At 38.5% G+C, this 25,805-nt stretch overlaps 1 protein-coding gene across 1 annotated transcript; it reads right to left on the bottom strand.

Annotated features, from left to right (window-relative positions):
- Positions 1 to 22,588: 22,588 nt before the first annotated feature.
- LOC125814802 (uncharacterized) lies at positions 22,589 to 23,932 on the bottom strand. The gene is made up of 4 exons (XM_049494246.1): positions 23,819 to 23,932; positions 23,613 to 23,734; positions 22,958 to 23,120; positions 22,589 to 22,837 (listed from the first exon to the last, which is right to left on the bottom strand). Exons 1-4 carry the CDS (start codon positions 23,930 to 23,932, stop codon positions 22,589 to 22,591), a joined length of 648 nt encoding a protein of 215 aa, XP_049350203.1.
- Positions 23,933 to 25,805: the final 1,873 nt, after the last annotated feature.

Here is a 25,805-nt window from a genome sequence, read left to right as displayed (position 1 = left end):
AAGAGTAAGTTTCTTTGATAAATTTTCTGAAAATTGGGTTAAATGTCTCGGAGCTTTTCTCCCAATATATAAAGCTTTAGAAGAACCCCAATATATGAAATCGAAGGTCTACGAGTCTACTTTACAACGCACTAAATCATTTGTCCATACGACTTCAGAATTGAGAGACATTTAGATTTTAGTGAGACTGCACAAGCAGGCATGTGAAGGTTGGCCCCTAGCCCATATGTCAGTTTAGCATTATAAGATCAGATTTCCCTTCGTTTTATCTCATTATTTTTTACCAAAAAAAGAATAAGACAGTCTTAAATCCTCTCTAAAGGTTCACCTATCATCCAAGCAAAGATCTACAAGATTTCAACGTGGTTTACCCTCGGAATGTTCATAGAGATTGTGTTATTTCTTTCCTCCTCATTGGTTGTGATTTGAAGGATTCTTCATGGTGAAGGAGTCTCGTCTTTTATGTGGTGTTGCTTCTGTTTGGAGGTAATACTTCTCACCCTTCATTTTATTGAGTGAGTTCAAGTTTTAGCTATGCTATATAAGAAAGAACACGAATAGACGGCTGGAAAAATTGTATTTGGATAGTTACGTGATGTTGGGCTGTTTTGAAGTATTTTCTAATATTGTTATTGCTGGATTTTTTTGGAAATGCTTTGTATGTGTGTGGTTCTTGTTGATATGAGTCTAGAAGAGAAGAAGACGTATAGATGGATATTTAATTGTAACATAAATTAGTGTAACGTTGGTTCTATTATTGCATTGCAATTTTCAAATTGTTTCTTCTTGGTTCAACGTCTTGCGTTTAAGGAGACTGTTTGTTATTGACAAGACATGTTAATGTACTGCAAGCTCCATCAAGTTCAAGTTTAGGTTTTGTCCTTTTAAGCTCTTATTGCATATGAAGAGAAAGACATGAATCCAAATGTAATTATTGGACGAACGTATAGGATGATGATTGGAAGCGGCGAGTTCAAGTTATTAGGGTTATATTGAACAATTATAGGACTGTATTATACATATTTTTTATTTCTTTAATGGTTTGAATACTCGTGGTTAGGATTTGGTTATGGTTATTTTGGGTTGGAAAAGAGAGGTATGACGAAATACCGAGTTTTAATTGTTGTGCAGGCATACTCTATTTGGTTGTTGTTGACTATTGCGTACGCCTCCACTTGTTAATAGCTGCTGCAAAAATGTATGTTATGTCAGTAATTTGAGGTTGTAATTTGGAGAAGAGAAGATAATGAAGAATACATTTAAAAATGGGCTGGCGAGCTAATCACTCTACTAGTGAGCTCTAAATTGCTACTTTGACCCTGATGTGTTAATATTCTGCCTGTAATGGTCGTGTGACACGATTTTCTGTAGACTACATACTGTAAGGACGGGGGTACAATCCATATTGATACAACAAGACCCAAAATTGAGGTATGTTAAGGCTAAGCACTATACTTCCTTTGAGCACAAATTTTTGAATCCTAAATTGTCAAATATTGTTTTACTACGGTATTGCTATAAAGACCTTTTGTGAAAGGCATTGAGATTGCAACCGGTGTATTTTTGTGACTCCATTATGTTGCTATTCCACTCGTTCGGTTAGATAGGGTATTTGGCATCTTTATGTCATTTTGTTGATTCTCTTGACTATAGGTCCATGTGTACAAATTATTATTCTTCTTTAGGTGTAGTAACTTAAGAAGATTAGGGGTGAACAATATCAATATGAAATCAGTCCTCCTTCATCGCTAATTTATATATTTTTTTAAACTTTAAAATAAAACGTCGATCCAAAACTGTTAAACGTAAATCGTATGTTTAAACTACTAAAGTACGGGTTTTTCTGAAATACTTTCTTTTACAAACTACTAAGGAAACATATATAGATACTAAGTGAAGAATTTTAAGCTCTTTATGAACACCCTAAAGTTTAACTTGCCTTTCTAAATCCAAGTTAAGTGTTCCAGTTTAATCTACAAGTATATGAGGTTCTATGAGATATTTACATGTGATATGAAAGTGATTATGAGATTTTGAGGACAAGAGTACTAACGAGCCAAGATTGGCAGCATGATTCAGGTAACAAATGCATTACGAATCCATGACATTGGATGCTATGCATTTTACTTCTGAGCTATAATCGGAAGGTATGCGGCCTATTGCCTATATTTATACGTATGAGACACAAATGTCCACAAGTTGGAGAATATGATGTCGGTTCGCTACCGGAAGGCACCACCATTGCTAGCACTTGGTTGGGTATGACATGCATTTGCATCTATATATATGTATTCACAACATATGATTATGTGAGCATACCATGCTTATTTAATTTATATAAGGTACGTTGTCAGCCATGGAGGCTATCAGAGTTTCTATTTCAGGTAGTATCTTTATTACCATTTTACAACAACTATTTATTATTCTATTTTTTGCCTTACATTTCAGTACATTTTTATTCGTATTGACGTACCGTTGCCTGGGGATACATTTTTGTTTCGTGTGTGCAGGTCCAAGTAGGGATTCTGATTGACCCCTCTGCTAGGATTCGGGGTTCAGTTGTGAGTTGGTAAGCTCCACTTTCTCCTGGAGCTTTCATATAGTGTTACTTTTATTGTACAGATTGAGTATAATCGGGGTCTTGTCCCGACCAGTGCTTATGTCACTCATAGAGGCTATTGTGGACACAGTATTATGGGTTTCTTTCTGCAGCTTCCAGTTTCCAGCCACATAGGCTTGGCATGTATAGATATGTATGTATGTGTGTATATCTTCATTGTAGCCTTGTCGGCTAGCTAGTACCTTATTATCTTTGGCTTGTCTACCTTCGTCTATATGATTTACCGATATTCAGGTTATGACCTTAAGAGTCCAGTCATAGTATTTTAGATGTTATGTTGCCCGACCTTCTAAGCCCTCAGTTGAGTCATTTGGTATGTTTATGTGGCTAACTCGATTGCTTAAGGCGTCGAGTGCTAGTCACGCCTTCTCTAGTTTGGGGCGTGACAAACTTGGTATCAGAGCAGGTCGTGTCCCATGGAGTCCACAAGCCGTGTCATATATTTTCTTGTTTATGGGTGTGTTGTGCACCACACTTATAATCAAGAGGCTATAGGGCATTTAGGATTGGTTACATTTCTTTCAATTTATAGATCGTGCTATAGATCTGAGTTATAAGTACGTATGCAATCTGAATCGTGGTTTGTGTTTCACATATGCTCAAGAGGATTTATCGAGGTTCTACGGTAGAGATTGTTTGTCATCAATTTTTTTAAAACATGATAGGGCTAGATATGCTCGACTTTGTTGTTGATATGGGCATGGATTGGTGGAAACCTTATTATGTCGATGTTGACTACCAAGAGAAGAGTGTTAGATTTCAGTTCTAGGGGAAGTAGTATGAGAATGGAAGGCTAATGGTGCAATGCCAAAAGGCAAGTTTATTTGCAATCTTTAGGCAAGGAAATGTTTGCCAATGGTTGTACTTATCATATTTTCCGAGCAAGTTTAAGATATTGATGTTGAGACCTCGACTCTTTAGTTATTATAGTGGGCAATGAGTTTCTAGGTTTATTTCTAGGTGAGCTTCTTGCTATTTCCCTGGAACAAGCGTCAAATTTTTCTACTAATACATTATGAGATGCTCTATCGATATCAATTTCCCCATTTAGAATTGCACCAGCAAAATTGAAGGATATATTAGATAAGAGCTTTAACAGGACTAATGCATTACCAAGCGGTGCACCAATGTTATTTGTTCGGAAAAAAGATGAATCATTGTAGAAGTGTATAGACTACAAAAAAACGGAATAAGGTGACTATAAAGAACAAATATCCACTACAAAGGATTGATGGGTTTTTTCGACCAACTATAGGATGTCGGATGCTTCCCAAAGATTGATTTACATTTAGGGTACCACTAGGTACTTGTTCGAGAGAGTAATGTTTCAAAGACAACTTTCAGGATTAGATATGGCCATTTTGAGTTTCTTGTAATGTCTTTCAGATTGGCGAATGACCCAACAATATTTACGAACCTGATGAATAGTATATCAATGTCGTTCTATATTTGTTTGTAATTGTATTAGTTAATGATATTCTGGTACATTTCATTCAGAGGCAAATCTTAGAGATCATCACTAAGTAGTGCTTCAGTTACCCCAAGGTTAGAGGTTGTAAGCTAAATTCTCAAAGTATGAGTTTTGGTTGTATTTAATGGTTTTTTTTGTCGGGGCCATATTGTATTAGATTCTGGTATTCAGGTATCCTTACAGAAGACTGAGGTCGTGAAGACTTGGCCTAGACCTATGAACCTGGTGAAAGTTCAAATCTTTTTGAGGGTTAGTGGAGTATTATACAATTTTTGTGGAAGGATTTTTTTTCTCCACTTTCAGCACCCCTAACAAAGTTGACTTAAAAAGAAGTTAAGTTTCAGTGGACAATAGCCTATGAGGGGAGATTCCAAGAGCTGAGATATCAAATGACTTCAACACTAGTTCCGACCCTACAAGACGGTCAAGTGGACAATGTAATGTATTATTATGCTTCAAGAATTAGGCTGGTTTATGTTCAGAAACATTAAATAAAGGTAATTGCTTATGCTTAATGATAGTTAATGAAGAATCAAAAGAACTACTCGACCTACGATTTAGAGTTGATTGCAATTATTCATTCCTTGAGGATTTTGAGGCATTACTTGAATGTCTTTAATGGTGATATTTATACAGATCCTAAGAGCCCCCAATATATTTTTAGACTGAGACAGGTAATTCTACAATAGCGTAAATGGAATGAATCGCTGAAAGTTATTGATGTGGATATCTTATATCAACCAAGGAAAGTAAAATATAGTAGCGGATGCCCTCAGTCATAATTCTATGGGTAGTTTATCACCTTTGGGAGCTGAGAACTAGGAGATGACCTAAGAGCTCCATCAGCTAGCTAGTTTGGGGTTATATTATAAATCTCTAATGATACTAGAGTCATAGTTCAGGACTGGGTAATATCATCTTTATTTGTGGAGGTGAAGGCTTGACAAAGTGAAGATCCTAGCTTAGATCAGCTCAGAGGCAAGGCTTAGCAGCTTTTGCTCCTAATCAGCTGACTACGTTCTTTACGATCTGACTACGAGTTTGCACCTAATATGAAAAATTTCTCATCATCAATGCTCGTCTAGATGTTCTAATCAGCTTGAAGAACAAAATTTGCTCCAAATCTGATTTTTTTTCTTTGCGTTGTTCTAGTCTAGCTGATGAACATGATAGAACAAATTGCTTCACTTCAGAAGATGGTGTCTTAAAGCTTCATCACATTGAAAGGATTTTGTTGGAATAGGGTTTATCAGGTAAAAAAATTATCTTTAAAAGTCTAAATTTATTGCATCTAGGTTTATTGCTTGCATATGGTTACACATTTAGCTTTAGGGTTCTGATATTCTTGTGTTGTTGAGATGATTTTTTGTTGATTTTTGGGAGTCTAGCTCGTTTTTGTACTGCCCACATCAGTTAATCATTTGCCCTATTTTTCTCTTTTAGATTTGTTCGTTTCCCTTAAACCCAAAGGCTTATTGAATTTAGGTTTTTGGTTTAGTCTCAGACTGTTTACTTTTTGTGATGAGCTATGTTATGAAACTTATATATATGATATTTGGCTCTTCATTTTACCTATTGATTATGATTTTGTATTAGTTTGTAATATTGATATTGTTTGTTGATTGCTAAGTTGACATACATATCTATTGTTTGTGTTTGATAGCTACTACTACTAAAATCATTCGCTCTTTTGTGTTCACCAATGTTTGGATTCGTGCCTCGGGCAAGACCTTTCGATGGTCAAGGATAAAGTGATTTCAACCATCTCATCACATTCATTGATGGTTTGCTTTGATAGTATGTCTTGATGATAAGTCTTATTGGATGTGTTGGGCTAATATTTTCTTGATTGGATGTATAGACTGTAGTGTAGTGTACCTTTTTTGGTTGCTTTGCCAAGCAAATGATGATATCAAGAACTAAAGGTAGATAAGGCTAAACTACCATTAATATCTAACACATATTAGCACTCGAAAAAGCTAAATTACCTGTGATTCATTTTAACTTTGTGTCTGTTGAGAGTATATCCAACTAGAATCTATATCAACTACTTCTTCTTGTCCAACTGTTTTTTCTTGTCCAGCTCCTTCTTGTCTAGCCTTTTCTTATCCCGCTTATTCAAGTCCTCTTCTAACCTGAATCATAAAAACACATATAAGTTGTATTAGTTTAAGATTACCGATAAGAGACTAATTCTGATATAGTTAAGTATAGTAGTACATGTAGTTTTTGACGAGCTGAAGTAGTCTCTTGTGACACAACATTATATTTGCAAGTTATTTTTGTTATGAGCAGGCTTGTTACATGTACTGCAGTCTAGAGATTGTTGCTTTCTTTTCATCTTTCTGTTGCTTCGTTAAAAAACTAACGGTGGTTAGGATGGAGACTGAAAATGCACCACTTTATTAAAGAAGCAGGATTATCAATGCTCCACTAAAAAGAAATAGGACTATTTTGAGTCTAAACTCAAATATAATGGACTATTTTAAGTCTTTTCTCTTGAAGTGTTAAAGGTGTTGTCTTTGTTCTTCTATTTTGCCTTAATTATAGATTATGTTATTGGTTATCAACGAAAATTTTAAATGTTTGAATAAAGGCTCTTTCTTGATGCATGTAGAACTTTAATTTTTAGGTTGGGATTGTGGCGTAGTTGAAACGGGATGAGCTCAATTAGATCATAGTGTTTGAACTTCTTTAAAACGTTGTTTACAACTTGAACCTGCTTCTTGATAGAATTTCTTAATCTCAACTAGTTCATTTAATTGCCTTAATCGCTGAGGATATATTTATCGACATTAGTTCTTTGCTTAAATGAAGTCCTATGTTGTTTCAGCATTTCAACACTTTCTCATCCAACTTCATCGACTCTGTGGTAGGTAGGCTTCGAACATTTCTTCAAGTTTCAACATTTACTGAAATTTCTCTACTTTCTCACCCTTTTGTAACAATGTGTGAGGGAGAGGATTGTTCTCTATGTGTATTTCTTCGGTTACACTCATTTCTATTTCTACTATGTTAAATTACGAACAAGATAGTGCAACTTAATGCTTTATATTAGTAAAACTTCATTATGTACCACAATAGACAGACACATGCAAATTTCTAACTGATGTATACAAGATGTATGAACAAAATAAAGAAAAAAATTGAAAATTTATTCTATATGTTGACCTATGCTACCTCTTTCAATATGTGTAGCTAGTGAGACTTAAAGAAATATTGAGTGAGAATTTATTCTAGCTCAAGCCTTCATACATTTAAAGAAATATTTATTATTTCCATCCCCTTCCATTTTCCAGTGAGCTTTTGATTTCCTTCTCTTGAATATTCATCCACTTTGTCATTTCTACTATTGATATACTCTCCCTTTCGATAAATTCTTGGTTTGAGGTATAATTAAGATGAGCTTGAATCTCATGTAGCCTTTCCTTTGCTGCTGCAATTCTGTTGTGCAAGCTACCTATTCCTTGATGTTGTAGTAGCTTTAGTTTGATTATTTTTGTGATGACCATATAGTGTTCACTTACTGTTTTTGTTATTTAATTGTTTTTTTTTGTACAAACACATTAAGATATCTAATATGTGGAATTGAAGACATTAGAGGCAGAACAGTGAGCTTTGCAGTATTACTGGTACTATTATCAAACTACTATTTTTATTTGGTTGAAGATCAGTTGCATACTAATGAACTCTTTGTGAAGTTAATTCTCTGTTGCATACTAATTATGTTGTGCCATCAGGGTGAAGATAGTTCTCTGTTGTGAAGTTAGTTCTCTATTGGTATTAAGCTGGAAAAGATGATATATTAGTTATTTGTGTTTCTTGTTGGCCTCTCTTTTTGGTGATGATGCTTTGGAATCATGGATGGAAATGTTTGAATTTTTAAAAGTTATTAGAAGTAGTGCTGAGAGTGAGAGGAGGTGTGTATGGTGCTACTAAGTTTTATTTGTCTGATGTAAACTTTAATATGTCTTACAACACCATAACAAACTTTAATATTGTGAGGTGTTGCCCAATAAACTCCAAAAATTATCAAGAACATAGTCCTGAGCTGCCAATTCAATTGACATGATACCTTGGTAATCACTATTTGTCAATGGGATTGTTTCTTTCATTTGTCATATTACATAGGCTTAAGTCTGTTGGTTACTAATTGTTAGTGAATTCTATAAAGTACAAAAACGTTCACTGATTGCATTTACATATTGTGTCTTCAGTCTTGCCTTAGATTGTTTTCAAGTTTATCTCTTAGTTAGCAAAAATCACATATCAGTTGAAGAATGATTGTACATTTTGATCATGCCATTTTCAGTGTCAACAATCACTTGACTTCAAAGCAGAAGGGCAACAAGATAGCTTGCTCGGTCGTATGTATATTGCATTTTGATGGGCATATCTATGTGTTTTTCCAACTCCTTACAGTTTTGAGACAACATTTTTGCAATCTTTTCTAGTTGATGTGCAGTTGCCAGTTTTGATTTTGTAAGAGAGCACTTTTACATAATATGGTATATCTGCTTCTGGATTGCTATTTTGCATGGTATGTGTTACTCATGAGAGCTTTAGAGCCTTGTTTCTGTTACCAATTTCTTATTGTGAAAAACTAGAGTTAAGCAATAGAACTTTTTCATGTTTTCTATCTGATGCTTGAAATAAGTAGCTAAATCTAAGAGCATATTTGGATTGAATTTTGGATTTTAGCTTTCGAAATAAGTAGCTAAATCGAAGGCTTCACAACAGTTTTTTGAATCAAAATTCCCTTGTTGTTGAACTTCTGGTATCTTCCCTTGTAGGTTTGGCTCGAGCTTCTCTGCTAGAATCTTGTGTCTACAGGTTATAGAATTAATGTACATGTTATAGAATCTGTTTACAGTACATACAGTAGGTTATAGCTTGCACTAAACTCAGTTGCTGCAATTTTTTATTATCAATTACTCTTATATAGCTGCTGCAATCTGCTATAATAAACTACAGGAAATTCTTTAAAGAGTTGAGCTCTTCTATAACTGTCGGCACTCAGAAAAGGGTTTCTAGATTGGTTGATCAGAAACCATGGGCTGGTAGTGAATTTGAGTCGCAAGAATGGTTGGGACAATATCTGGAGGTGCAGTTTGAATGATTTTTCGATATCCCAGGTTCCATTGATAAAAAAAGCATACACTTTGATGTTGTTTGGTGTTGAGTTTCCTTTTTTTCCATGCTTTGTTTTGTGCGACTGTTATCCTGATTTACATGTCTGCATTAGAGTATCTTGGGATTTTTCTCCTGCTGCCCATGTTCTTTGGCCTAAAAAGGACTTGGAGTTGGCATTGATGTACTGATCTAGTGCTGCCTGCACTCAAAAAATCTGCTGTCTGCAAACTGCTGCAATCTGCAATCTGGATCAACAAATTAGCCCTGTATAATTCAACTATATAACTAAGAAACTAGAAGATGCAAACATATAGGCATAGCACACAATAAGCTAATAGTTGTGTTTGCTAGATTAAAAAATTAATCACAACCTATAGTATATACAATATAGCCTTGAAAGTTGAATTTCTAGAGAAGTAAATTAGTGAAAGTTGAAAATGAAAAAGATTACCTTTCACAAGCTTTCAGAGGCAACAACAAAGTAGTAGGTTTCAGGTGCATTGTTGTTATAGTTGGTCTGAATCTGAAGTAAATAAATGAATAAAAACCTGATGCTCATCAGTTATTCTTCGAAAAATAAAATGGGCCACAACTTGGACATCTCCAGAGAGTTAAATATTTATCGATACCATTAAACACACACTTGTCAAAGCTCATATACAAAATACACAGTATGTTTCTTTGTAATATAACTGCTGCAATCTGATTTTTTGTACATGGTTTGTTTTGATTTTTAATTTCATTTTAAATGTGTAGGGAAATGGAGGTGATCAAATTTGAAGGGTCGCCACAAGTCAATTTGATCTAATTGAAGCGGATGATGAAGAGTTTTTGAACTATTGTAAAAGTTTGAATACATTGTATTTGATTTTGTGAATATATTCATTTCTAGAATATATTGAACTATTGTAAGAGTGCTTTTTTATTTGAACTATTGTGTACACATATTTAGAATATTGCTTTATAAGTATGTGTATGTACACAAGACATACTATCTTTGAAGTTTATTGCAAATCTATATATTTGAATTACTTATTAGCTAATTTAATGCTTGAGATTATTTATTGCAAAACAATATTGGTGTTTTTAATTAGAATTTGTCGCATATAAATATTTTATAGCAAAAATAATATTACCACACTTAAAAGTGTAGCCATAGGACTGTACATTGTGGTATGCACATGGGAAAGGACTACACTTCAAAGTGTTGTCATACATTAGATAGAAAACGCAACACTTTAAAATTGTGGAAAATAAGGAAGAAAAGGCCACGTTTTAAAGTGTAGTTGTATGATATAGAAATGTTGCTATATGAAGTACTGTAAAGCCTAGCCTTTTTTCCTTTTAGGCTACGCTTTTAAGCGTAGCTGATAAGGCAACACTTGAAAAGTGTTGCCTAAACTCTAAGGTTACGCGTCTTTCGGCCACCCCTGGAAAAGCGTGGCTTAAAGTCAAAAAGTCTGGCCTTTTATCAAAGGCCACACTTTTCTAGGGTGGTTGTAGACATAAAATGTTGTAGTGAAAGAACCAGATTATCGAACCCAAAGGACTTATCAATTAACTATTTTACTAAATTATACTGGTCTAATTATTTATTTAAGAGTGTCAAAAGAAAAGAATGCGAGAACAAAATAATAAAATTACCTACAATAGTTGGAAAATCCCAGGGCTGCAGCATGTAATGAATCTCATGTATCATATTCTTGGCTTAGAACTAATTTTAGTTGTCAAGTTACTGGTTTACAGGGTTAATTGTATGAGTCGTGCTACACACCTCTAGTCGCATACTCCAATTAGCTATCTAACTACATCGTTGAGCGGGGATAAATAGACTAACAGCCAAACATTTATATTTCATCCTGTTTCGTAACCAAGCAAATTGTTCGTCCGGGCGTCACTCCTAAACACAAATCACCTCAATCAAATGGGTCGATCGATCTCTCTATATTATTTGGTCTATCTAACCTCTCCTCTCTCGATTTTGAGATTAGACAATATATTTATCTCTAGATAGCCAGTCAAGAAATACTAAAACAAGAATATAGAAGTAACATATAATGACAACCAAGAATTAATTCATAAACCTCAAATAATCAACATTTAATTCGTGGCTACAGCCCCAGAACGAGGGCATTTAGCCACACGACTTTTTACTTGATGCCCTCTGATTAATCTCCTCTAATTGAATACCTCCTTTAATTATTTCTATGGACTATTTATAGATATAGTAAACCCTAAATAAAATAATTGAGTCCAAAGCAAATTAGGAATCCAAAACCAAACGGAGTTGAATTTCCTAGTTGTATGCGTGAACTATCCAACCGCCTCAATTCTGCACGACTTCAACAATCTGAAGGTGTTCTACTGCTGCCACGTGGAAGCATTCTCTTTTCCTATTTGAACTTTGCAACTTTATGTTTTATACATTATTATATTAAATTTAATCCATTAAGCCACCTGTTTGATTTCCTTCTCAACCTTTCATATTTAATTCGTTTTAGCTCCAAACTTCTTCATTTTTCCACCAATTTAATCCTACAAATAAAATACACTATTAAGCACAATCCATAAAATTCATGCTAAAAAAGGACAAATATAAATAATAAATGTCAGGCAAATAATGATTAAAAATATGTATTTTTTGCCTCACATCAGCTACCTAATCCTAGCATGTTCTAACTCATCTTCAACTTATTGCAGGCTCTCTAATGGCAAATCAGAATGACGAACACCTACCGTTCATCCGATTCCCCGACCCCCCGAGTCGGGAAAGACATCACGACCACCGCAACATGGGGTTCTGTTGCGGGAGAGGTTTTGTGCTGCACCGGCTAGAGGAGAAGGAGCCTGCCTTCTATGCTCGTTTGGTAAAGTTTGGGTGGGTCCCACTGACTGAGGCCCCCCAGATGCACACTCTACCTGGGTGAGGGAGTTATATGCTATCCTCTCTACAGTCCGCTAGATGTCTCTTACCCTGTCATCCTGGTTTGGGGAGTTGACATCCCCTTGAATACCACCGCAATAAATGAAGTACTAGAGGTACCTGAGGTCTCGAATGATGATTACGAGGCCAAGTTGAGGAAAATGGACCTGGAGTGGCTGAGGGACACGCTGGTTGAGCCCACGCGTCGGGATCATGTTTATTGGGCTACTACATAGGGTATTACTAGCACAGATTGGTCACCCGATGCTAAAAGGTGGCTACACTTGGTTACTAAAAGGATCCGCCCGTTAGACAACCGTACTGCTGTGACCTTCCCCCTAGCATTGGTGGTGGCATGCGCCATATAGGGCATATAACTGAACGTGGGGGCATATATCATCTCAGAGTGGAAGATGTTCTATAGGGGTAAGAAGAAGGCGCTCTTCCTCCCTGGTCTTATCACGGCTCTGTGCAAGCGGGTGGGAATACCACTATTTGATGCTGATAAGGTACTTTCTATCGACCCTCCCTTCACCCTCTTTTAGTTAGATTCGATTCCATTTCCAGGGGAAAGAGGAGGAGGACTGGCAAGGATAGCAGTAGTAAGGCGACCGTGGATTCGGACGACGAGGACCCACTCTCAGGTGCACGGGTCGAAGTGGATCTAGAGACCGCCCGAAAGAAAATGGGGAGCGCCTATGCTAACGTCACTTCGGTTCCACCCAACACTACTTTAGAGGTCGAGATGCTCCGTTGTCAGTTGCGCCAAGAGAGGAGGAAGGGTGTGGATAAGGATCGTCTGATGATCCAGATGTGGAATACTATCAAGGCCATCTTTACTTGTGTTGGCCCAGGCAAGGAGATTCCTCAATTAAATCCAAAGGACTTTACACAGTTCCCGATGCTGAATGAGGCCTGGCTGGCATGATACCCCTAAAGGACCTTGATTCTGACATTGACACCACTCAGTGTGAGAATTCCTGATTGGCCTCCCTTTCGCCCCTTTTGGGATTGTAATTTGGACAACTCATTTTTTATCTTTTTAGTTCTCCTATGTTTTGTAGCACATGGATGCTTGTTTTTGTTGTTCTATACAGCTCTAATTTAATTACCAGGCTTTATAATCTATACCTAGATTGCTGAACACTGAGAGGACTGGCATAAAATCACACGGATCCCCTTCGAGGTTGGAAACCTGTAACTAAGGGAAACAGGGGAGGCAGGGCTGAAATTCTGCCTCGCCCTGTCCCGCTTTGGCAGAAATAACCCCGCTCTAGCGGCCTCGCTTTGGCGGGAGTAACCCCGCCCCAACGGCTCAGACGGGACCAGAACCCAGGCCATAATTTTTGGGTTCTTTTTCGCTTTTCTATATTTTTTGAATGTTCCCGTTTTACCATTCACGCAAAATTCTAAATTTTCCAAGCTATGCGACACGATACCCGAACCCGCTCGTTCTAAACAACTCGGCATCACAACTGACACATCCCCAGGATACACCCGGACATTCACATTATTACTAGTTGGTCGCAACGCGAGCCTAGATTTCGGCTTACGAATCGCTCGTAGACTGTCTAGACCTTTGCATTAACTCAGTTATAAATTCCTACCTCAACGGGTTTCACGATGTTCAGGGAATTATACTTGTATACTTTAACAACTCAAACAACAATTTACTAATAACACGTCCAGACACGCAACAATGTGTCCTTCATCCTGTCATACGCACCAACCATAATACATTCACATCATCAGTAAAAATAGACACCCAAGAATACTTCCACATACACAGTCATTTCACACAACAAGGAGCACACCTTCACAGTTAATTCAAACAACAAGAAGCACACATTCACTGTTATAACCACGCATTACAACAATTTCACTTTTTTGGTTAGTTCGTCCCATAAATGGTCATTACTGAGCATCTTTGCCTTATACAACCCCTAAGGCTAGATACCAATTAAAACCTTCTTAGTTCCAATTAACTATTGTTTATATCCCTTCAGTCGTAACCACGACTTCCAGTCTACTTCGTTAAGATACCAATTGGAATCAGGAGATACCAATTGGACTCAACTCATACCACAAGCGACACTCGCACGATATGAGAGAAAGGATGAGGCAACTTCCTAGAATGCTTCATAGCTTCCTGAAGATTAGGTATGGATGTCAACACACCAATCTGCAGGGGTCTATTACACATTTTGCTCTTGTACTAGGAGACCGGTAACCTGGGATCTGATATCAATTGTCACGACCCAACCCACCGGGCAGTGCGGGAACCCACTCTAACACCTAAGTAGGAGAACCCTCATATCCCAAAAGTTAAAACGTGCGGAAGTTTACGAAATTAAATGAGGAACACAAATCCTTTTTCCATAAAATCTCTTGAAATAATTACTAGACAGTACTTGTAAAGTAAATAACACCCCCAATAATCTAGTTTAAACATGTACAAGAGCTACTAAGAGTTCAACTGGACAATATGATAAATGACACATCTCCCACCATGCGGAAGCAATGATAGAAGCTACTGGAGATTGTCTTTGTCTTCACCTAATGAAACGTCACCAATCCTACATCCAGACTATGTCAAAAGACATAGCAAGAGTAGTATCACTACAAACGCACGTACTGGTAGGCATCATCGGTCAACCCGACGCCCACCGTATAATATAAGAAACTCAACAATAAGAATATGATATAACACCCCTCGCTTCTCCGCCTTTACTTTCTCTCGAAAATACCTCCAAACTCCACTAACACTCCAACTACTAACCACTTTACCAACCAACCTACTTTCGTTGCACCCTTACTACCCCTCCATAATTCCCAGACTTGGCCACATAATACATCACGTCAAGCTTTCTACTAACCACAACTCCTTTATCTCCCAAAGTGAATTACCCCTAAGTAATTACGTCACGAAAACTAATCCCACTCCTTTTCAATACTACACACGACACCTTTTTACCTGGTTATTAACAATTATTGCAACCTGCACTTCCTACTTACCATACCACATCCTGATTTGGTTGTTCCCCTTCCGGATCACCCAACATCAAGGTACATATCCCGTTACTTAGCATATAATACTCACTAAGCACAAAACTTCATAACTATACAACAACTCCGGTAAATACAACATCAAATATCACATGCATGAATTCAAACATATACAATATTAACAACATTTACAAACAACAATATACAACTTCCCATTTTATGTCAAACTATCACAATTATATCACGTCGTTGGTCGTCTCATGGAACCCAAACCCAAACAGTTAGCATGCCGGAACGTGGCAACTGATCCCATATTTATGCCCAAACGTGGCAACTATTGCGTCCTAATCGCACACGTAAGTGCACATGGTCGTTTAAGTATTAAAGTGGCTCTTATAAAGAGCTGGGTATTGTACCCACAGGGACTTATGCTTAGAATCTCTCAATTTGTCTAACTTTCAGCTAAGCACATGTGTTACCAAGATTTTAAAAGTGATTTAGTTTCTAATTATAATAATTCAACAAAATGTAACAAACGCGATTCAACTTCAAGGGTTTAAAATCAGTGATTGGGTAAAGTCCAGGGCTGTAGCTTTTATCAGGATTCATGCAATCAATATCATTTATATGAGTATTTATCAACTATCGAATCAATGAAACACAGGGTTAAATGTATGATCATGGTCTCCCGACCTCTAATCGCCTACGATAAATAATACCCTAACTACATCGTTGAGCGGGGATATGATGGATTAAGTACCGAGCATTACATTTTCTTCATGTATAGTGACCCAAGCATTGTTTCTAGGTATATCCCTATCCTAGATACAAATTAAACCTAGTTATTTAGAATTAATCATGCTCCTTATGTCCCATGTTCTATCCTCTTATTCCTCTCCCGAGTTCAATTTGGACAATGTATTTATTTCAATGGTGATCAGTCACAAAATACGAAAAGCAAGAACATAAGAAAGATTCATATGATAATTGACATTAACCCAATGAAAACTTAATAGATTACAATTATATTGTAGCCACAGCCCTAGAACTAGGGTGTTTAGCTACTCATAATCCAAGATACGATCAAACAATTTTCAACAAACATAAATAGATCGAAAGGAAAAGAGTTTAGGAAAGAACCCTAAAAATGGTGAAAACATTCTCCCAAGTCGTCATTCTTCAAAACCCAGAAAAAAAATTCCTTAATAAAATAAAATAACGACCTATTTATACTAAATGTCAAAACATACAAAAACTGGGGCTCAAGAGTGCGACACAGAGGAATCTTTAATTTCCCATTCGCGTATAATTTCACCTCTCCGCGACGCGGGCACTCTACGAAGTGCTCTCCCTCAAAGTCGCTTCTCGTTAATTAAATTTTTAACCCTCTCCGCGATGCGGAGACACGAGACACATCTATAATTCGATGTGCGAGAAAATGTACCCCTCCGCGACACGACTGCTACACGGAGGGCTCTGCCTCAATTCATCATTTCACGAGCCAAACTAAAATTCCTCTCCGCGATGCGGAAAGGATACGGAGATGCCTTGAATGGCATTTTTTCAATCTTCTTCCTTGCTTCTTTTTTACTCGGATCTTTTGTGTTCCCCATTGTCCATTTTTGAGCTCGCTTCTCCAATTAAGATCACCTACACAACTAATCATGTTGGTTAGCTCATACACTACCAAAAGACTCTATAAGACTATAAACGTTACATATTGAATTCAAACTTAGCTTAAATATGGGCATTATTAGATTTCTAGGCATATAAATATGCCTAAGATCACTACCCCACAGTTAGAGGTTTGTTCGTCCTCGAACACTTACTGACTACTCCTAGACCTAGACTCACTACTATGGTATTTGTGCATCCACCACTTTCTTCCAAGGATCTGTAAACAGTTAACACAGGCATGATTTCATTCAAAGTATGCATGACCCTTGTAATTGACTTGACAACTTTTTGCAACCAACAGATTCAACAACACGTGCACCATTATGTATCACCTATCCTTCATACAACAAATGCCCCTCACTCCAAAGAATAGTCCACACACTTAACTCAGCAAGCTGAATATATTTTAAGGACTTTGCAACCAAGGTACACTCTCACTCAACAACAACATCAAACATGTATGCATTGAGAACCATAAGCTCTCCCATTGTGTACATCTCTACTAATAAAGTGTGTTATGCTCAAAATAAAATAGGACTTGTTCCGGTTGTAATGTAGGCTCAAGGTAAGGAAGGATTTATTTAGATAAAATTAGTGACTTATCCTCCCTAATGCACCACATTCAAATTTCTTCTTACATTCACAACTTTTTCTTCTCTTTAGCCCCCAGACGTCATAGGTTTCCATTAGTGTTACCAACCTTGCCTTTCTTTCTCACTTGCCCCTTTATTTTTATTTTTGACACTCATCAATAGCCACCCTTGACTTAGAGATCTCTCTCAAGCTAAGGTGCACAATGCCCTTGTAAGGGCCAGGGCCATCATTAAGGTAAGCACTAAGTTAGCCACCTTCAACTTAGGTTTTTAACCTTATTCGAAGTGCACAATGTCCCAAGGACTAAGGCCAATCTAGGATTTACTCTCATGGGGTATACAGTTACCTCCTCTTTTCACTCTTACCCAACAAACTAAACAATTCCACCCTATTTACTCTTTCCACTGTTTTCACTATTCCTCCTAATACAGTGCATTAAAGATTTGGGATCAGCTAACGATATCAATAAAAGGAATTCGGTTTCATTATGTGGGTTAGAACAAATCAAGACTAAAAAGGCTCAATTGGGCTATACTAGGGATATTATTTCTGAGAGGCTAAAATTTCCAGACAATTCAAAAAAGACCTATTATCATCTTCTAAACACAACAACACTTGTATTTCGCCTCAATAACAAACCGGGCAAGTTCTAGACTCAGATGCATTCAAAGATATTCCTAAAACTCACCACTCATGGCACAAGTCATATTCAGAATAGATCAATTACAACAATACAATCAGAGCATGCACAAGGTTCAAATTAAGCTTAAGTTACATCATTCAAGTCATATAAAAAAAAACTTCAACTGCATTCATATATCCATTTCAAACATGCTTTTCATACATAATCCTTTCAGAATTTCAGCTTCAACACAATCCAACCTAAGACTGAATGACGAAATTACCCTTAAGACGGTAGTCATCCATCTATCATTGGGCAACGTGACTCAACTACGATTACTGACTCAATCCTACAAAGACAAAATCTTTTTTGTAATTTGTACGGTTCAAATGGGCTATCCTTGGCCAAAGAACTGAAAACAACCTCCAAGGAACCCAAAATAAAACAAACTAAAGACAAAACAGAATCTAACAATGTTCAACAATAAAAATATATACATAGACCATATATGTTTTTCACCCCTCACCCCACACTTATACAATAGCACTGTCCCCAGTGTTGTACAAAATTTCAGAATAGTTCAAGAGATAAGGTGAAAACACTCACCGATCAGTCTTACATCACATCACCCCCCACGGCCTCATCACCGGCCTGATCTGGGTCTACCTCATCATCCGAGTCGGACTCCACATCTGAGATAGTGCGCACGTTCTCCTCATCGGTCGGAATATCATTATCGACCGGCTCACGAAACTCAAGACCAATGCCAAGTAGTGCCTTACCATGGTCATTCAGAGGGTAGAGCCTCGCAACCTCGCCCCACTGCATGTCAGTAGAAACCTCTCAGCCATTCTGATGGCGCAACATCTCTAAACCATACATCCTGGCCATAATCAACTCATCGCGTCGATGGCGCTAAACAGTGGTGAGAGTTGGGCCAAACTCAGTGTCAGGACCCTTTGTCCGAGTAATGTCCACCGACACTGGATATAAGGGTGCCATATAGTCCAAACTTTTTTCAGGGACACCTACAGCACGACACATCTGTGTAATCAAACCACAAAAAACATACCTGTGCCCTTTGTAAACCCGGGCCTTACGCATAGCAGATTTCACAATAGCTCCAATGTTCAGCTTTGTGCCGGTCATCAAGGCATATACTAAGCACACCCTATCACGAGTAATGTTGGTGTAGTGGAACCGCGGTATCAGACAATTCGTTACAACTTTCAACCAAATGCGCTTCTCCCGAAGCATGTAAGCGTAGAAAAGAGATTGGTGATATCTATTCCCACTATGCTTAGTCCATTGTACCATGGACTGTGGACCGCACAGAGTGTGTCGGATGGCCTGGTATGGAGGGCGTATGTTCAACCCTGTCAGAACAAGAGGGTCTGTGTCTTGCGGTGTACCCAATATATTATTTATACCTGTGGGAGTGATGGGTACATTCCTACCTCACACCGTCACATAATGGGATCGTGCCTTAGGCGCCCAGTTAGCGCAAAACTCTCGGACCATGTGCAAGTTGCACTCTGCTAGTTCAGCGAAGATGAACTCCATCCCTAGCTCCCTAATCCGCCTCAAGATCTATGGAAACCACGCGCCAGGTTGTCCCTATTAATACAAACATCAGAAAAGTAAGTGGCCTTGGTGTGTTTTTTATACCACACCTTCCCTTCCTTGGTTACAGTCTTAACCCCGAACCGCCTGGTTTGGCCTTTTGAAACTGCCGGTGTGGGTGGGACATTCCCACTTCGAACACGTTTCCTATGACTCGAAATATCCACTTCCTTTCCGGGTCTTTGTGAACTTGACATGATTACCTGCAAACATAACATAGTTCTACCCAAAAGACTACAGAACAATGATAAAAATATGAGTGGTGTGCGCACACCACCCCACACTTAGTTCAAAGTAATCAGAAGCTTAGGTACTCAGACTTCCCACAGGCGTACTGAACTACAGCACAGAAAAAAATATCAACCACTACCCCTTCCTAATGATACATACAATTATCGGTGCTACTCAAGAATTCATAACAACCAACAGATGCAACAAATTCAAACCTAATCAACACTCCATCACGATCAAAAAAACTTTCTACTCAGACTTTGAAATCCCACAAAAGTTACAAGAAGCAATTTATTTCATTCAAGCATATACCATTCGTGTTACTCAAGAATTTGAACTACCTCCTAACCAATGCAAAATTCCACCACTTTGAACCACATAACAAACCATTCCTCTGCTAGGCATATTCAAGAACTCCCAACTCACCCACAATTCTTTATACTCACAAGCACACATAAGTCAAGTAATTCTACTCAAAATTTTGAAATCACCTGATCACCTACATGAAACAGAACAGTTCCACCCAAAAGTAACACCTTATGCTTTAGAATAGCATGTTCATTCATTTCCCCAATTACCTCAGATCATGAACAAGCACAACGTACACCCAAAACAACAGATTACCCAGGCCCAATTCAAATAACAGTAGGTTGTTTCTACTTAAGACTTCGAAACACCTATATTAAATCGCCCATAGCATTCGACAAACATTAAATATATGACCAAAACCCCATAATAAAAGCAAACATCAACCCATAGCAGCACATACTCAAGCATGCCCAATATTGAATGAACAAAACAAAAATACATATCTGGCGCCGCGTAATTTCAGAAACAACGGAGGGGAGACGAATGGGTGTTGCTGCGCGATACGGAGGGAATGAGAGCAGTCGCACAAGCCAAGGGGAGGGAAAAATCGCGTGAAATTCGAGTGAAATGGGTTTGGGGGACAGATATTATGGGTAAGAATGGGATGGATTGGGTTATTTGCAAAGAAAAATGGGTAAAACCCGTTTACCTAATGAAAAGTAAAATTAGACTTACCTGGGTGCGATGCGGGGCTGGCACGGAATCCTAAAATTCCAGGTGAGGCCAATATTTGACCATTGCTCCGCGACGCGACTCCATTATAGAGCTGCCTTTTTCTTGTCGTAAAAGTAACTTACCATCGTAAAGAAAATTCCAGGCACCCTCCGCACCTCGCCAAGTACACGGACCCCTCTGCCTCATCCTGGAAAATTAAATCTAGGTGAGGCAAAATTTACCCCATCTCCGCGATGTGGCTCCTTCACGGAGATGCCTTGAATCAAAATTTCTGATTCCTGCACACATCAAGCTCAACACTTGTTAGTCAAAACATAATGGGTTGCCTCCCATCAAGCACCTTAGTTTCGGTCGTGGCACGACTCATTTTTTTGTATTTTCTCGATTTATCATTTTTTTTGTGGCTAATTCTTAAGAATTGAAATATCAAAACAAAAGTAAACAAATCCTAACTATTACAAGGGGTCATGGGTTGCCTCCCGTGTAGCGCCTGATTTAACGTCGCGGCACGACCTATCTCATGACTCATTCGTAATTTAAAGTGAGCACTTCAAGCTCATGATCCACATTATTTTCGAAATAGTGCTTTACCTTTTGTCCATTCACAAGGAAAGTAGAGCTCTTGTCCTTGTTCCTTAACTCTATTACACCATGTTGAGTCATCCTCACCACTTTAAAAGGACCACTCCAGTTAGACCGAAGATTTTCGGGGAATAACTTTAACCTTGAGTTGAACAACAACACTAATTGACCAGACTCAAAAGTGTGTGACACAATATGCTTGTCATGCCACCTCTTGGTCTTCTCTTGTACAACTTAGCGTTCTCATAGGCGTGAAGCCTGAACTCCTCTAATTCATGCATCTTTGTTATTCTCTTCCTACCAGCTAACTCAACATCCAGATTTAGCTTTTTGATCGCCTAATATGCCTTATGCTCCAATTCAGCTGGTAGGTGACAAGCTTTTCCGAACACCATTCGATAAGGAGAAGTCCATATTGGTGTCTTGTATGCAGTCCGGTATGCCCACAATGCATCATCTATCTTGTCATCCCAATCTTTTCTTTGGGCATTCACCGTCTTTTGGAGAATCTGCTTGACTTCTCTATTAAACATTTTCACCTGCCCACTAGTTTGGGGGTGATATGTTGTAGCCAACTTATGTCTCACCCCATATTTGGCTAACAAATTTTGCACTGAACTATTAATAAAATGCGTACCTCCATCACTAATCATAGCCCTTAGAGTTCAAAACCTGGTGAAGATGTGCTTTCAGATGAATTTCACTACCACCTTGAATCATTGGATGGAAATGCAATAGCCTCCACGCACTTTGACACGTAGTCCACTGCGACTAAGATGTTTTGATTACCGTGGGACGATGGGAATGGTCCTATAAAGTCTATCCCTTAGACATCAAAGATTTCCACTTCCAATATATTGCTCAAAGGCATCTCATGCCTTCTTGAAATGGTGCCCATCCTCTGACACTGATCACAACCCTTCACAAACATAGCAACATCTTTAAAAAGAGTAGGCCAAAAGAAGCTAGATTGACAACTCTCTAACTTTTATATTGCCTCCTCTTCAGTTATACACCTCGCATTATCTTATCAGGTCCCTACTTGAATAAGAAGGGCTCATCCTATATATAGAAGCATGCATCATACTTCAGCCTCTGTTTTCGATGTGTTGAGGCCCCAGGTGGAAATAAACCACTCACTAGAAAATTCACAATATCAGCATACCAAGGCACTTGAGCAAGGTCCAAAGAAAGCAATTGCTCGTCAAGAAGCTCTTCACGAATCTGCCCCTCATTTTTCACATGAGATGAATCCTTCAGTCTGGACAGATGATCAGTTATCTGATTCTCAGTTCCCTTCCCATCTCTTATCTATAGATCAAACTCTTGTAGTAGCAGAATCCATCTAATCAGCCTCAGCTTGGAATCCTTCTTGTTAAACAAATATCGAATTGCAGCATGATCATTGTAGACTATAACTTTGGTTCCCACCAAGTATGATCTGAACTTATCAAACGCGAACACTAATGTCAGCATCTCTTTCTCAGTAATAATATAATTTGATTGGGCTGCATCAAGTGTTTTGCTTGCATAGTAGACGGAATGAAACATCTTATCTTTCCGCTGTCCAAGCACTGCCCCAACTGCTATGTCACTGGCATTACACAAGCTCGAATGGAAGCTCCCAATTTGGAGCAACCAGAATAGGAGCTTCTATCAACTTTTTCTTTAGCAACTCAAATGCCTGCAAACACTTCTCATCAAACACAAATTTTATCTCTTTCTCTAACAGGTTGCACATGGGTCTTGCAGTCTTAGAGAAGTCCTTGATGAACCTCGTATAAAACCCAACATGTCCTAGTAAGCTTTTAATTCCCTTCACTGTGATGGGGGGTGGAAACTTCTCAATAACCTCTACTTTGGCTTTGTCAACTTCCAGCCCATTTTTGGAGATCTTATGTCCCAACACAATTCCCTCTCGAACCAGAAAGTGACACTTCTCCTAGTTTATCACCAGATTTGTCTCTTCACACCTAGCAAGAAATCTGTCAGGATTAGTCAAACAAAGTTCAAAAGACTCACCAAACACTGAGAAGTCGTCCATGAAAACTTCAACAAAATCCTCCACTATATCATGGAAGATTGCCATCTGCATCTCTGAAATGTGGCCGGGGCATTGCACAAGCCGAATGGCATGCGCTTAAACGCATATATGCCAAATGGACAAGTGAAGGTGGTCTTCTCCTGGTCCTCTGGTGCAATAACAATCTGATTGTACACTGAGTAGCCATTAAAAAAACAATAGTACTCCTGTCATGCCAACATATCCAACATTTGATCAATGAAAGGTACCGGATAATGGTCCTTTCTGGTGGCGTCGTTCAACTTTCTGTAGTCCATGCAAATCCGCCACCCAGTCACTATTCTTGTGGGGATTACCTCATTCTTCCCATTAGTCACCACCATCATTCCGGCCTTCTTAGGCACACACTGTACTGGACTTACCTATTTACTGTCTGATATTGGGTACACAATCCCTACATCCAACCACTTGATCACCTCTTTTCTTACAACATCCTTCATCAATGGGTTTAGTCTCCGCTAGTGTTGTGCACTCGACATATGCCCTTCCTCCACATATATTTTTATGCATGCACAAGGCGAGACTAATCCCATGGATGTCGGACATTTGCCAACCCAAAGTTGTTTTCCTCTTCTTTACGATGATTAATGTTGCTTCCACATGCGTATTAGATAATGCTACAGATAAAATAATAGATAAAGTTTTATCTTCACCCAAAAATGCATACCTGAGGTGAGCTGGCAATGTTTTTAATTCCAACTGAGGTGATTCTTCAATGGAGGGCTTGGGTGGAGGACCCAACACCCTATTCCAAGGCTCCCATTGATCTCTAGATATACCTACAAGTTCCACATCAAGAAATTGCACCATTTCCTGTGCCTCAGCATCCCCATAAATATCACCCCCTACTAACACTCGCTCTAAAGGGTCCTTAAATGCAATGTAGCGAACCTCTGCCTCAAGATCTATCACAGTTATGGTAGACAACTCCTCATACACAGCTGGCAACTTTAATGCTTTATACACGTCGAACGCCTCCACTTTATCATGTGCTCACATAGTCAGTTGCCCAGCTGCTACATCTATCATGGTTCGTCCAGTAGCTAAGAAAGGTCTTTCTAAGACGAATGAGACCTCAGGATCTGGCTAAAAATTTAGCACAACAAAATCTACTAGAAAATCAACGATCCCACTTGCACTAAAATATCCTCTACAACACCCTCAGGCCTAGCTACAGATCTATCAGCCAACTATAGGATGAAGGTAGTAGGTTTAGGACTACCCAACCCCAGTTTTTTGTATAGAGACGTTGGCATCAAATTTATACTAGCTCTTAGATCACATAATCCTCGCGCATATGAACCATAAAGCTGCCTGGATCTTTCAGTTTAATGGGCAACCTATTTTTGATCCTGGAGCTGCACTCTTCATTAAGTGCAACAGTTTCATATTCAGTCAGTCTCCTTTTATTTGCCACAATCTCCTTCACATATTTCGCATACCTGGGTATACCCTGCAAAACATCTACCAGTGGCAAGTTATTGTGAACTGATTTTAAAAGAGAAAGGAACTTACCAAAACATTCATCCTCCTTCTGTTTCTTGAACTTTTGAGGGAATGGAGGAGGTGGCTTCACTATTGGTTACACTCTTTCTTCTTGTGCAACAACTTTGCCTTCCTTGGGTTCACTTTCTCTATTCGCAATTTCAGTGTTCCTTTTCTTAGGAGCTAACTCCTACAATTGCAAACTACTACGACTACCTACCACGTTTACTTGCTTAGGATTTGGATTAGTATTTCCCAGCAAACCTCCTTGCGGTCGTGAGTTTTGGGGACTAGCAAACTGCCCGAATTGCTTCTCCAGATTCTGTGTAGCCAAGTGATTATTTCTAACATCAGCAGCTAACTGGTCTTGATCAGCCATGATCTTTTTCAGCATCTCGTCCATGCTCATGTTACCAGACTGCTTATTAGGCTACTCCCGTTGGGCCTGTGGTTGGTACCCATGTGCATTTCCTTGGGGTCTATACTGATTCTGACCTTGACCCTGATTTTGAATTCCACCCCAAGAAAAGTCCAGGTGGTTGCGCCAACTCGGGTTGTAAGAGTTTCCATAATTTTGCTAGCCTCCTCCTCGTTGGGCATTGCCTACAAAATTAACAAAGTTTGGGTTTGTACCACATACCTCTGCACTATGATCACCACATCCGCATATCTCACACCAAGATGGTGGTTGTTGAACTGCATTTACCTGCG

Source organism: Solanum verrucosum, unplaced genomic scaffold (assembly GCF_900185275.1).
Source record: "Solanum verrucosum unplaced genomic scaffold, falcon-dt-bn FXZP01000351.1, whole genome shotgun sequence".
NCBI lineage: Eukaryota > Viridiplantae > Streptophyta > Magnoliopsida > Solanales > Solanaceae > Solanum > Solanum verrucosum.
The sequence above is the reverse complement of the archived record's forward strand: the minus strand, read 5'-3'. Positions and strand labels throughout refer to the sequence as shown.

Coding starts and splice junctions, on each gene's coding strand:
- LOC125814802 (XM_049494246.1), bottom strand. CDS start 23,932: ATGGTGGTGACTAATGGGAAGAATGAGGTAATCCCCACAAGAATAGTG. Junction 23,121..23,612: donor ACATTTCAGAGATGCAGATG/GCAATCTTCCAT, acceptor GTGTAATGCCAG/TGACATAGCAGTTGGGGCAG. Junction 22,838..22,957: donor ATAAGTTCAGATCATACTTG/GTGGGAACCAAA, acceptor TTTGATCTATAG/ATAAGAGATGGGAAGGGAAC.